Here is a 14,723-nt window from a genome sequence, read left to right on the forward strand (position 1 = left end):
ACAGGACAAAATCCATGCCTGGAAATAATTTTTGACATTTTGCGTTCCGAAACAGCCACAACTTTCATATCAACTTTGAAAGATGATTATATACTTAGCGAAACATTCATAAATTACCTCTCTACACTACAAAACGAAATATTACTTTATGATCCAACTCATGTCATCGACATGGAAGCACCTTTAAATGTTCAATCAGTCATTGTAATCGCTCAAAACGTGTCTACAATAACACAATTCTTTCAAAACTGGCGAAAATCTATAAATTTCAACAATAACTGCAAATATTTCATCGTTTTCTCAGGTCCTGTTAATGAAATCAACAAAATAGGATCTGCAACTTGGGTTGTCTACGCTTACAAAGTGATTATCATAGATTCCGAGTATAATCTTCATATTATAAATGACTTCGCACCAAATCAATGCAGTCTTACAACTACAAGACAACTAAACTCTTGTGAAAATAAAACAGAGCTATTACAAGTGCTAACCAGGGAGATAACCAACTTTCATGGCTGTCCCTTTGTAGTAATGGCGACTAAGAGAGTAGAACCCTTCATTGTCGATGTCAAAAGCCCCACAAATCGAGGATTAGAACCTTTGATCATCGAAAATATTGGATTGAAAGTAAATTTCACCGTGAAATATCTGGATCACAACTATACAGATAGCGGACCTATCAAAAGGAACCACCTGCCTTGTTGTATGTATGATAATCTCTACAACGGAGAAGCAGATATAATGTTTGGTCAAATATTTGCAACCGCAGGCGTTCATTGGTACTTTGACGTATCCGAACACTACCTATATACAAATCTTCATCTCCTAGCCCCGAAAGCACAACCTTTACCAGTGTGGACATACATAACCTATATATTCGAACCTAAGACTTGGTTAATCTTCGGTTGTACGATAATTATCTTCGTGATCATTTATTATCTGTTTCAAAAACTGCAAAGTGTAATATTGGATGATCAAAGTGACTTAAGTGACTTCATTGAATGTTTTTGATATGTTCTCTGTGGTGCTCACAGATGGCATTAACTTACCTATAAATAACCTCAAAAGAATACTAGTATTATCATGGATATTATTTGCGTTTATTTTTCAAGTTCCTTTGAAAGTACGTTAATCTCATATCTGGTACACCCTATATATGAGAAACAAATTAAAACTCTTGAAGATGTCGTCAATAGTAATTATAAAATTTATGGTGTTTGGTCGGCAAGATACATGTTCACATTCCAAACGGATCCGTTCAGTATTGAAATAGTTAAGAGATGGAACATAACAGAATATTCAGATACTCTACCAGTTTCCAACCTGGTTGTAACACAGAGAAATGTTATTTCTGCTATATCCAATTTAAGATTACAATATGCCATAGCCACGATGGGTATGTATCTTGACAAAAACAAAATTTTAGATCTGTATGTCATGAGATCGATGAATACGTTCTATAATTGGATGGTGTTGCAACGTGGGTTGCCTATAAAACAAAGCGTTGACAGATACATCATGGCCATTACAGAAACTGGTCTCATGGAACATTTTAGAAAGAATATCACGTCGACTGTGTATAAAGACTTTGATTCCGGACAGTTTTTTCCTATTTCACTGGATAATATCCTCGTTGCTTTTTTGTTGTATCTTCTGGGGATTGTTTTAGCATGTATTGCTTTTGTATTTGAGACAAGACGAGGAAAAAAACAATATGAGAATAGAAATGAAAATGAAAATGAGTATCGGAATGAGTATTAAGTTGTTATTTTTAAATTGTAGTTTATAGAAGTATAAATCGTTTATATTTAATGTATTTATTAATAATACACAAGGTATAGTTTAGAGAATGCATTGTATTCATAATAAATGTTATCAACAATAAATTATTCACTAATAAGTGTTATAAAAGCAGAGAATACAAGTATTCATATAATATTCTCTCACGAACTGTTTCATGTTCGACATTTGGTAATGTTTTGTTCAGATTTTGTGTTATTTTTACAGAACAAAAATGATTTTACTTAATTTATTCATACTGTTTATCACAAGTAAATTTTCCAATGGGAATTTGTTCATTTTACCCATAAATTCCCCTGGAGAAAAATGTTTGAACATAATTTTCGAAATATTATACTTGGAATCTATTACTTCAACGATTTTAGTTTCATATTTTAACAATGATTTAACACGTTGACGCCGGCGCGGTTTTTGGGTGTCTGTCGCATTGGGCGGCATTTGAGCATTTTCAACTCCGTCTAATTAATTCAGCTGTGCGCCACTGGTGGTTATGCATTGCTGTATCAAAAAGCGATTGTTTTTGCAGTTGCGTCGCCATTTATTTATTTTCTTTGTAATGAATGCCTTTATCTTTAGAGTCCGACCGAAACTATGTGCAAACTGAGATGGCAAGTGACGACCACGACTTAGCCGCGAGTTAGCCCACGACACACGATATTTTACGAACATTGAGTTTTGGTTCTGCCACAAGTTTCATCCAATTTTTGGCCGAAATCGAAATTGAAGCCGAAACTGAAATTTCGGTCGGTCACTATTTATTATAATATGTAATCTGAGTGACACATTTGGTGACAAAGATGCAAGACACTCATTGTATAGGTGAGACGAGAAAAAGATATAACCCAACCAGTGGTGTAGTCAAAAATGAATTCCATCTCGTTTCAAATAATGCCGTGACCCACCGGTGGGTCACGCCGGCGTCAACGTGTTAAACCATGATAACTACCACCTGGAAATATTTAACCACATAGAAAATATGGACAATATATTGGTAATGAGTGACCCTAGAACAATTCATGAAATAATAATATTTTTACGCATTAAAACAATGATTGTAATCGCTGGAAATGTGACTACAATAACACAATTCTTCGAAAACTGGAGAAAATCAATAAATTTCAGCAATAACTGCAAATATTTCATTGTATACTCTGATCAGGTTAATGAAATCAACAAAATAGCATCTGCAACTTGGGTTGTCTACGCTTACAACGTGATCATAGATCATAGATTCCAAGTACAATCTTCATTCTTACAACTACAAAACAACTAAACTCTTGTGAAAATAAAACAGAGCTACTACAAGTCCTAACCAGGGAGATACCCAACTTTAATGGCTGTCCCTTTGTAGTAATAGAGACTACTAGAGTAGAACCTTTTGTTGTGGATGTTAAAAGCCTCACAAATCGAGGACTGGAACCTTTAATCATCGAAAATATTGGATTGAAAGTAAATTTCACCGTGAAATATCTAGATAACAACTTTACGGATCATCGTGATAATGTTGTCAAATATCTCCCTTCCGCTTTTTTGCTCTTTATTCAATGCTTTATAAAAAGTGTTACAGTGATCGGATTTAGTTCAAATATGCGCCGTTTTGTTCGATAATTTGTTTCCATCTAGACGGCAACTTCATAATACCTCTCTCGTTGAAGCCCCCCTCCTTATTTGCGAAGAACTCGGACAGCCACTTTTCACAAGCCTCTTTTGATTTCAACTTTACACAATCAAGGGCATTCGCCATGGACAGGAACAGGTGGTAATCACTTGGCGCTATGTCTGGGCTATATGATGGATGCAATAAAAACTCCCATTCGAGCTCCCGTAGCTTCTGACGAGTCATCAACGAAGTGTGTGGTCTGGCGTTGTCCTGGTGGAACACTACACCCTTCCTGTTGGCCAATTCTGGACGCTTCTGGTCGATTGCCTGCTTCAAGCGGTCCAGTTGTTCGCAGTAGATGGTAGAATTAAGCGTCTGGCCATATGGGGGCAGCTCATAGTGGATGATTTCCTTCCAATCCCACCAAACACACAGCAAAACTGTTTCACTGTTTGGGACGATTCACCGGCCTTCAACCACGACAGTTTTCGCTTGATATTGTCGTATGTGATCCATTTTTCGTCGCCAGTCACCATCCGCTTCAAGAATGGGTCGAGTTCGTTCCGTTTCAGCAGCATATCGCAGGCGTTGATTCGGTCCAGAAGGTTTTTTTGCGTCAAATCATGCGGCACCCAAACATCAAGCTTTTTTTTTGTATCCAGCCGTCTGCAGATGGTTTAAAATGGTTTGGTGACTAACTTCCATCTCCTGGGCGATGTCCCGAGATGCCACATGCCGGTCTAACTCGATGTATTCCATGATTTTATCGGTATTTGTCGTCACAGGTCTTCCGCCGGCTGGCTTATCCATGGTGTCGTTTTCACCGGCTCTGAATCGTCGAAACCATTGCTCCGTAGTTCGAAGTGAGAGAGCACCATCCCCCAAAACACCATTAATCTCACTGAACGTTTCTCTAGCGGAGTTGCCTTTAACGAAGGAAAACTTTAAAATAGCGCGAATTTCGGCGTTAGTGAACTCCATGTTTACACGTCTATAACTGTTGAACGCAATATCCAAACTAATCATGCATAGCGTCGTTTTGTAGGTCATGTCTAGACCTTTCAAATCATGTATAGACTTGCCAGATACGAGCTCTGTAGCGCTTTGTACATAGCCGCGAAATTCAAAAGACAAAATGGCGGAAGGGAGATATTTGACAACTATTATTATCTGTTTTAAAAACTGCAAAGTGTAATATTGGATGACCAAAGTTACTTTAGTAACTTCACCAAATGTTTTTTGATATGTTCTCTAAGGTCCTAACCGATGGCATTAAATTACCTAAAAATAACCTCAAAAGAGTACAATTGATACCATGAATATTATTTCCGATTATTTGTGGAATTTTTTTTTCTGATTTTTTGTGTTATCTTTGCTTACATTGCATTTTCATCAGAAAAATCGTATAAAATGTAAACAAAATGATCTAAAAATTAATTAGCATTATTGATGGCCTTGTGATAGCCATTGTTCAGACATACGCTGAGTTTACAAAAATAAGAAAAAAAAAACACAAACAATTTACTATAAATTATAACACAGTTGAGAATGAGATGGTTTCGCCAACAACTTGAACATTATTAACAAATTCCCGTGGTGTATTACAAGAAATTTGCAATAAAATGAGAAAAAAATATTTTTTTCAAAGAACAAAGTTGATATTATAATAAATAAACTTAAAAATGCATGAATTATTGATATTTTAGTGTTTAAACTGCCTTCAGAATAATCAAAATTCAAAGTAAACAACAAACTTATTTGTTATTCTAATCGAAACAAAGAAAAACGTTAATTTTATTTATTTTATTATTATTATTAAACTAATATTTAAATATTAAACTCCAGTCTTCAATAATTGAGTTGTTAGTTCTTTCTCGTCTTCTATACGAAAATGTCGCTATTTTCAATCTTCTCCTTAACAACTATAATTCTCCATGTTAATTCAAACATAATTTCTCTAAAAGAAATCAACACTGGACAAAAATCTTGCCTGGAAACAATTTTTGACATCCTTCGTTCCGAAACAGCTACAACTTTCATATCAACTTTGAAAGATGATTATATACTCAGCGAAACATTCATAAATTATCTCTCAACACTACAAAACGAAATATTACTTTATGATCCAACTCATGTCATCGACATGGAAGCACCTTTAAATGTTCAATCAGTCATTGTAATCGCTCAAAATGTGTCAACAATAACACAATTCTTTCAAAACTGGAGAAAATCTATAAATTTCAACAATAACTGCAAATATTTCATCGTATTCTCTGGCCCGGCTCATGAAATCAATGAAATAGCATCTGCAACTTGGGTTGTCTACGCTTACAAAGTGATTATCATAGATTCCGAGTACAATCTTCACATTTTAAATGATTTCGCACCAAATCAATGCAGTCTTACAACTACAAAACAACTAAACTCTTGTGAAAATAAAACAAAACTATTACAAGTGCTAACCAGGGAGATAACCAACTTTCATGGCTGTCCCTTTGTAGTAATGGCGACTAATAGAGTAGAACCCTTCATTGTCGATGTCAAAAGCCCCACAAATCGAGGATTAGAACCTTTGATCATCGAAAATGTTGGATTGAAAGTAAATTTCACCGTGAAATATCTAGATCACAACTATACAGATGGCGGACTTATCAAAAAGAACTCCCTGCCATGTTGTATGTATGATAATCTCTACAACGGAGAAGCAGATATTATGTTTGGTCAAAAATTTGCAATCGCAGGCGTTCATTGGTACTTTGACGTGTCTGAACACTACCTATATACAAATCTTCATCTGTTAGCTCCGAAAGCACAACCTTTACCAGTGTGGACATACCTAACCTATATTTTCGAACCTAAAACTTGGTTAATCTTTGGTTGTACGCTTATTATCTTTGTAATAATTTATTATCTGTTTCAAAAACTGCAAAGTGTAATATTGGATGACCAAAGTCACTTAAGTGACTTCATTGAATGTTTTTTCGATATGTTCTCTGTGGTGCTAACAGATGGCATTAACTTACCTATAAATAACCTCAAAAGAATACTAGTATTATCATGGATATTATTTGCGTTTGTTTTTTCAAGTTCATTTGAAAGTACGCTGATTTCATATCTGGTACACCCTATATATGAGAAACAAATTAAAACTCTTGAAGATGTCGTCAATAGTAATTATAAAATTTATGGTGTCTGGTCTTCAAGATACATGTTCACATTCCAAACGGATCCGTTCAGTATTGAAATCGTTAAGAGATGGAACATAACACAATTTACAGAAACTCTAACAGTTTCCAACCTGGTTGTAACAGAGAGAAATGCTATTTCTGCTATATCCGATTTGAGATTACAATATGCCATTGCCACAATGGGTATGTATCTTGACAAAAACAAAATTTTAGATCTGTATGTCATGGAATCGATGACTACGTACTATAATTGGATGGTGATGCAACGTGGGTTGCCTATAAAGCAAAGCGTTGACAGATACATCATGGCCGTTACAGAAACTGGTCTCATGGATCATTTTAGAAAGAATATCACGTCGATTGTGTATAAAGACTTTGATTCCGGGCAGTTTTTTTCCTATTTCACTGGATAATATCCTCGTTGCCTTCTTGTTGTATTTCCTGGGGACTGTTTTAGCATGTATTGCTTTTGTATTTGAGGCAAAACGAGGAAAAAATCAATATGACAATGGAAATGGAAATGAAATTGAGTATTTGAATGAGTATTAAGTTGTTATATTTAAATTGTCATGTATAGAAGTATAAAACGTTTATATTTAATGTATTTATTAATAATACACAAGGTATAGTTTAGAGAATGCATTTTATTCATAATAAATGTTATCAACAATGAATTATTCACTAATAAGTGTTATAAAAGCAGAAAATACACGTTTTAATATTATATTCCTGCACGAACTGTTTCATGTTCGACATTTTGTAATGTTTTGTTCAGATTTCGTATTTTTATTACGCTACAAAAATGTTTTTGCTTAATTTATTCATACTGCTTATCACAAATGAATTTTCCAATGGAAATTCGTTCATTAATTCTCTTATAATTTATTATCTGTATAAAAAACTGCAAAATGACCAAAGTGACTTAAGTGACGGAATGTTTTTTTGATATTTTTACTCTGGTTCTAACAGAAGACATCAAATTACCTAGAAATAACCTCAAAAGTGTACTACTGTTTTTTAATTTCAGTTTTTGATGTTATCTTAGCTAACGCAGCGTTTTTATCCAAAAAAAGCTCAGAAAATTTAAACAAAATGATCTAAAAATTAATTACTATTAGCAACCGAACTAAATTTAATCACTAAAAACATATTTTTTATTAAAATAGTCAAAATATTATAGATTTAAGGTCAAAGCAAACCGATAGGCTGAAAAATCGAATCCGGATCGCTAGCATGGAGACAACCCACGATCAAAAATCCCACACTTATCATTATCAATCCGTCTTTATTTGTAATGTTTACGAGTTTCTGGCAGATAACTAGCTAATTACACAAAATTAAAAACGCAAACCAATACACACTCAGCGCGCTATCACAAGGCCATCGATCAGACACACGCTGAGTTTACAAAAATAAGAAGAAAAAAATACACACACAAACAATTTACTATAAATTATAACACAGTTGAGAATGAGATGGTTTCGCCACACACACGGCCGCGAAATAATTTGTGGTCAACAACTTGTACAATATTAACAAATTCTCGTGGTGCATGACTAGAAATTTCCATGTCGGGGGTTAAATATTAACCAGCCATCTTGTTTATCAGGAGGTACTACTTAGGTGCTAATGAGATGACGTTCGCAGTGAGTGGCTTTGAACAAATTTACTATCACATTTTATATCCGCTTCCACACGATCAATTTTGGAGCTTGTTGCTTAAGGTTTTCCGCAGAAGCTTTTGAGCTCTGTGATCGTACACGAGTTGCGGCAGCATTCGTTGATAATTCCACGGCGTTTTCTTCGAAGCATTGCTTTCGCTTCGCGTGGATTTATGAATGGCTGTGCTGTTGGTCTGTCTGTAACTGCAAAAATTAAAAAATTTAAAAAATTTAAATTTTATTAAAAATATTTTTTTTTTTAAGAGAAAATGCTTACTGTATGAATTATAATAGCCATGGCAAACGATTGAGATGGTTGTGGACAACTTAGTGCCGCAATACTGAATGCGTTTCTCGGCCTCGTCCAGCTTCTGTTGAGTGTCGTGTGGGAAGGCAAATACCAGCCCAAGGCAGAGCAGGGCAAGCAGAATCTTGGTCGTTTCATGTTCCATCTGGAAAGTTAAAAAAAATCATGAAAAACGTGTTTTTTGGGGAAAAAAATCAATTTTTTGTGAAAAAATAACTTTCAACCCTTATTTCACACCCTTAAACTTATTTTAAAACGGAAAAAAGTAGTCTACGTCATTTTCCATAGTATAATTTATAATTATACCAAAAATTATAAAAATTGTTCAAGTGGTTTAGTCGTTAAAGAGTAACAAACAAACATTTTTCATTTTATTAATAGAAAAACAGTGTTTCAAGTACAAATTACTTGATAACTATCAAAGATAATACTCTATAATTAATTATACATATAAATCAACAATAAATTCTTCTCTCCTCACCTATAGAGTTTCGAAATTCGGGAAACTCGTCGATTCACAGCAAGTTTTCGACCGTCCGCACACATTCGTTTGAGCAGTATAACACGCAGGTTACACCACGCACACCGACACACTCACACAGCACACAAAATAATTCGCTGGAAAATATCCAGTGATTGGGTCTAGTTCACGATAAGTTGCGGGTTTTGATGTACTTCCGTGAATCACGTGTGGTTCTTGGGCCGCGCGCGGATAAAATGCGGCGCCGCCACCACCAGCTCAGACGTTGCATCCTGCGCACCGAACTTGGACCCCACTTCATCTCTAATCCGCTTCGGCGCTGCGCGTGATAACGCCATGAGTCCCGGCAATGATCGCCGATAAGTTGTTTACTTCAAATGTGACCCACCTTTGGCTTAAAATCGGAATGTTCGATTGCCACTGGCGCAAGCCATGAATAACACATTTTGTTTGTGTGCTACAAAAATGTTTACGCTATGTTTTTGGAGATTTTCTAGATGCTGAAAGTGTTTTGCGGAAATATGAAGTATTTTAGTCAGAAATGGAGAAAATTAAATTTTTAATTTGGAGAATTTTAAGTGAAACATTAGAAAAACAGCAATATCTTCGAAAATATTAATTGTAGATTATTGGAAAAAATATTATATTATAAACCAAGTATTTGTGCATCGTTTTCACTAAAAAAGTTTTAAAATATTTTTGATATTCAAGGAGAAAAAAAATATTTTTTTCGAAATTTTGAATAAAAAAATTTTTGTTAGTGGTCAGAAAAACCGAAATATCTCCGAAAATATTAAACGTAGAGATTTGAAAAAAATACTATATTATAAACAAATTATTTGCCTATCTATTACCTTAAAACAATATTTAATCATTTTTGAAATTCAAACAAAGAAAAAAACAAATTTTCAAGTTTTTCAACCAAAAAAGTCAAATTTCAGAAAAAAAACCTCAATATCTCCTAAAATATGAAATTTACACAATAAACAAAAATACAATATTATAAACAAATTAATTACGCAACTATTACAAAAAAAACTTTTAAAAAACATTTAAAACTCCATGAATAAATTAATTTTTTGCGTGACGAAACCAAAAAATATGCGTAAAAAGATAAAATAATTGGCGAAGGTCGTGATTTAAATAAAAATGTTTTTGTTATAATTACTCTCACAGTCCATCGCTATATTATGAGTCAAAAGTTCACTTGAAATATGTGACCAACTGACGCACGCCCGCTTCTCTTGATTGTCGTCAATCAAGTGGCAATAGAAGCGAGTCTAACAAGAGTCTAGTTCTCGTGGTCTAGACGGTGAATAATAGGCGTGATTAAACTTTCAACTAAACGACCGGGTCAATAAATCCGCACAATTCTCACCACTGAAGGTGCAATAGTAAAATAGAGTAATATTGAGGTTAGGACATCAAAATGGCCGCCAAGTGTCATAACATTACATTACACAATCTTGTTTGTTTGTTTGTTGTTTAAAATTAGACGAACGCACAAGAAAGTCTCAGCTTCGTCTCGTCGATGCCGCGCGCTATAAATAAACAATATAATCGTGACAATGTTGTGCACTCTCTGAATCCATCGACCCTGCGCACTCAATCGACATTATCAACCAGCATGAAAGTTATTACAATGTAACATAATTAGCAAATAAATCCAAAACCACTAAAACACACAATGTGTGTATTTGGTTGTCTATCTAATAATGACATAATTAATTATATAATAAAAGCCATTATTTCCACATTTACGAAAATTTATGTGTCGATGGTGTGAAAGGTTGCGATAAATTTCGCATTCCACACTTTTATCATCATTATTATGAATAATTATAACCACAGTAGTAAAAAAAGCGCACGAGTCGTCAATTTCTCATCGAATATTTAATTGTAATGCATATAATTCATGAGACAAATTGTTGTTTGCTTGCACCCACAGTTTTCAGCGCTGAAAACAAAACAAGAAAAACGAAAAATCCAGCAGGGTTATCGGATATGGATCAGGGATCATACGATTCGCTTGTGCGAGCAAGAAATCGTCACGAATTCACAATTAAATTTCTACAATTCGCTGAGTGCGGATTTTTACGTTTACGCGTAAATATCCGATAATCCAGTGAAACCAATGAATCAAAACATATTTATTTCTAAATTCTTCGATTATCTAATTGGGATGCAAATTAATCAACAATAAACAATTTTTTCAGCATCTAGACGTTATAAATACTTGGTTATCTAATTTTTTTCTGTTTGCTTACGAACGCTGTGTTTGCGATGAGCTAAAAATAGCCGAGTCAAAGATGAGGAATGAAATGAAATGAAAACGATCATTCATCAGTGTCGCGAGTGACAGATAAATTAAATTAGTTGAAATTTGTTTATAGTGAAAAGTTTGATGACCACACCGATAACGTTTTCAACGTTTTTTTGTGACGCCTGTGAACTTATGCAGTCGAATTTTGAACTGCGAACTCTACGACCAGTTTAAATTATGTAATTAATTAGTAGTTAATGTAAAACATGCTTATTTACTATGAAAGTTAATTTTATGGTAGGCTACTCAATATACATCGCATTTAGGCCGGCAGATGGCGTTGGATCATCGATAAATACATTTATTATTGATAATTAGATATAATTAAATAATCTACATAATTATTTAGATTCAGTTAGTTTGTTAGTATGTTAACAAATAGTTTTTCGCGCTTGGCAACTGGTAACTTTATATAAATTTGTTTATAACACGTTTTTTTAGTGTTTATACATCCGCCACGTTTCTCTCATAATAAACAGGTGGTTTTTCTTCTTCTACGTAGACAACAGTAGATGACGTTTGTTGTGGGGTGTAATTCGGGTTGCGTGGATCCAGCATCTGATATAGACTCAGTACTGCATACCAATAATACCAATGGAAGCCTGAAAAATGCAAAATTTGACGACATTGTTTAATTTTCCGATGTGTTAACATTTATTCTCGTGTTTGGAACATTGCCAAATGCAATAACTAAGTTTTCATTAACATGGAACCAATGTTTTTGCAGTTATAAATAGTCTAACACATTTTTTTGGAGAAATTGATGTTAATTATGTTAATTTGTGTACTCACCTAATAATACCAAGACAAGTAGCAGTACTGGAGCGTAAATCACGTAGATAATACAAATTAATGTTAGGAATGCAGACAAAATTGCAGTTAGGATCAAAAATGGCAAAAGAAACCCACGTCTTTCCTAAAAAAATCAAAAATTTTTAAAAATTCGAAAAAAAAATTTTTTAATTTAATTTTACTTACTTTGTGAGCACCGTAGGCTAAACAAATGTAAATTAATAATGCAACCACATCAGCACCAAGGGAAATAGTCTCTTCAGCTGCTTTTTCCGGATCAGATTCGTATAAGCTCAGAAAAAACTGCGCAACTGTTCCAAAACACAGAAGAATCTAAAAATATTCAAAAATTAAATTTTTTTTTAGAATATTATTTAATTGTCTTACCAAATGAAAAACAGCAAAGGCCAAAATGCCGATGCGTAGTTCAAAACAAAGGAATCGTTGCAGAGGCATCGTGAAATTTCGTAATTCCGTAACGCGTGAAAGAATGTCAGATTGCACTGCGTGCGGCTGCAAGCGATGTGAGAGAGGAGCATCCTTGACGCCGGCAATGATTTTCCAACCGCCCCCTCCGGATGGCGGAAACTGGCGCCGACGAGACTAGGATTACTGTCGCGGTTCACACACAGCAACATAGCGCAATATGGTGTAATCGATGTGTGCGATAAATAAAGAATAAAGAAGACATTTTATAAATTAATTCATTAATTGAATCAAACAAAAGTGTTATAACAACGGCAAAATAACAAAATTTAATCAGGGCTATCCAATACTTTTATTGTTAATAAGATAAAGTCTTAATGTGAGGATATAATAGGAGTATTGTATGCATGAGTCAAAGGTTTGGCTTTATGTTTTTGCAACGTTTTCTTTTCGGTGCAGAAAATAAAATTAAAATATTAAAGTGAAAATCCATAACTTCTAATAAATAGAAATACAAATATATACAATACAATAGATAATAAAATTAGATTAATTAAATTAGAGAGAAAGAGAGAAAATCATTTTAAACTTAGATTATCTTAGGTTATTTAAGTGATGAGTTTATGACTTGAAGCGCCATCTATCGACGAGGAGTTAATATACGCTCACGTTGCAATACTGATGTGCGTGTGGAACTTCATAGATATTTTCGATTGTTTTACGTTGTGGTCTTGTGGATCTCTTGATAACGTAACATAATAACAAAATATCTAGAACTAAATAAAAATTTATTTTATTTTTGATATTTTTGCTACTTCCACGTTAAGTTTTTGTATTTTAACTTTTTATTTTATTTTACTGGGAAAAGTAAGGTTATAAATGCTGTGTCGCGCAGACGCAAGCTTCACCCCGTGACTAAAGGAAGTGAATAAAGTACTTTAGTCACGATTTTAGTCCTCCATGTTTAAAAAACCACTTTTTCTGTCTCAAATCAGTAAAAAACTGTCGTGGAAATAGAAATTTAAAAAAAAACTTACATAAAATAATAACTCCGCCTGACAATAACCCAATTTGCGTGCGATACAATTTCGGTATAATTTCCATAACAATCCCAGCTGTGAGCAAAAATACTTCGATTATTTTTAGAAATATCCAGAAGGAGTACTGCCTTCTACTGCGCTGAAAATTACCATAGATTATTTCAAGGTTAAGGCAATGTTTGGCGCACTTTTCCCACGATATTTGCGCGCTTTATGATCGGATTGTTTGTTTTGAAAACTCAAATAACTTACATGCGTCATACCGTAGTATAATTCAATCCCGGCTGCAATCGCCAACACCAAATAACCAAAGTTATACATGTTGGTGTTAACTATCGGACGTCTGCTTACATTCTCAATGAATGTTAGAAACATTCCGAATGCGAAACACGACAGCGACTGCAACAAAATTTTATTTATTATTATTGCGTTTCCTTCCGGTAAAACTTGCATAAAACACAAAAACATCCACTTACCAATCCAAATATTGGTATGGCATAATTCCAGGAGCGTTCATTGGTTGGCACGTAGCTATTCAACAAGTTAATGAATTTATTCCGCCTAAAAATCAATTTTTATGCTTTTATTACAAAAAAATAAAAATATTGAATTAAAACTTACTTAGTTACTGGATGTAAATTAGTTGTACTCGATTGCATGTTTGACTTGCTTTGCTTTATAAAATTGCAGTTGCGCACTAATTGTTATCAACGTATCGAGCACCGAGACACATTCTCAAAACAATTCGATAACGAAATTGACCGATAACGCACGTTTTATCGTCGAGTGTTACTGTGTGTGATTTGAAAATCGTACTGAACGGCAAACATGAATATGAATATAATTTGCGTTTCGTTGAAATCTAGCGCAATCAGAATTACTGTCAGTCACGGTCACATTTTGCGACGAGGAGAGTTCATGCATGCATAACGAGCATCATAACATCAATAACAGCCCACACAGCGCTGGAGAATTTGTTTTAATTGTTGCAATTTGCTTTGATTGCAATAATTCATCGTGAATCAATCACAAAATGCAATATAACGTATTATTATGTAATGTATCGTTGGTTGCCTATGTTAAATATTCAAGTATAAGGTTAGAA

The 14,723-nt window shown here is 34.1% G+C and overlaps 3 protein-coding genes across 5 annotated transcripts; all 3 read right to left on the reverse strand.

Moving 5' to 3' along the window:
* Positions 1 to 7,853: 7,853 nt before the first annotated feature.
* On the reverse strand, positions 7,854 to 9,302 carry LOC135792537 (LIRP). Its single transcript, XM_065303200.1, has 3 exons — positions 9,038 to 9,302; positions 8,527 to 8,701; positions 7,854 to 8,453 (listed from the first exon to the last, which is right to left on the reverse strand). The coding sequence occupies exons 2-3, from the start codon at positions 8,699 to 8,701 to the stop codon at positions 8,308 to 8,310; spliced, it is 321 nt and encodes a 106-aa protein (XP_065159272.1). The 5' UTR covers positions 9,038 to 9,302; the 3' UTR covers positions 7,854 to 8,307.
* A 1,870-nt stretch (positions 9,303 to 11,172) lies between these two features.
* LOC135791952 (uncharacterized) lies at positions 11,173 to 12,718 on the reverse strand. The gene is made up of 4 exons (XM_065302564.1): positions 12,540 to 12,718; positions 12,339 to 12,485; positions 12,153 to 12,276; positions 11,173 to 11,962 (listed from the first exon to the last, which is right to left on the reverse strand). Exons 1-4 carry the CDS (start codon positions 12,606 to 12,608, stop codon positions 11,805 to 11,807), a joined length of 498 nt encoding a protein of 165 aa, XP_065158636.1. The 5' UTR covers positions 12,609 to 12,718; the 3' UTR covers positions 11,173 to 11,804.
* Positions 12,719 to 13,054: 336 nt separating this feature from the next.
* On the reverse strand, positions 13,055 to 14,542 carry LOC135791950 (uncharacterized). Of its 3 annotated transcripts, none has more exons than XR_010548162.1 (5): positions 14,240 to 14,537; positions 14,095 to 14,179; positions 13,871 to 14,017; positions 13,616 to 13,752; positions 13,055 to 13,354 (listed from the first exon to the last, which is right to left on the reverse strand). XR_010548162.1 is itself a non-coding variant. In XM_065302563.1 (5 exons), exons 1-5 carry the CDS (start codon positions 14,275 to 14,277, stop codon positions 13,349 to 13,351), a joined length of 354 nt encoding a protein of 117 aa, XP_065158635.1. In that variant the 5' UTR covers positions 14,278 to 14,542; the 3' UTR covers positions 13,055 to 13,348. The 3 variants fall into 3 exon arrangements, 2 of the variants coding, with proteins under 2 accessions (XP_065158635.1, XP_065158634.1); XM_065302563.1 differs by having other exon boundaries at positions 13,616 to 13,693; positions 14,240 to 14,542; XM_065302562.1 differs by having other exon boundaries at positions 13,616 to 13,757; positions 14,240 to 14,538.
* Positions 14,543 to 14,723: the final 181 nt, after the last annotated feature.

Source organism: Atheta coriaria, unplaced genomic scaffold (genome assembly GCF_025399875.1).
Source record: "Atheta coriaria isolate IRGN ID8LTWV9N9 unplaced genomic scaffold, Caltech_Dcor_3.1 hic_scaffold_5_pilon, whole genome shotgun sequence".
Taxonomy (NCBI): Eukaryota; Metazoa; Arthropoda; class Insecta; order Coleoptera; family Staphylinidae; genus Dalotia; species Dalotia coriaria.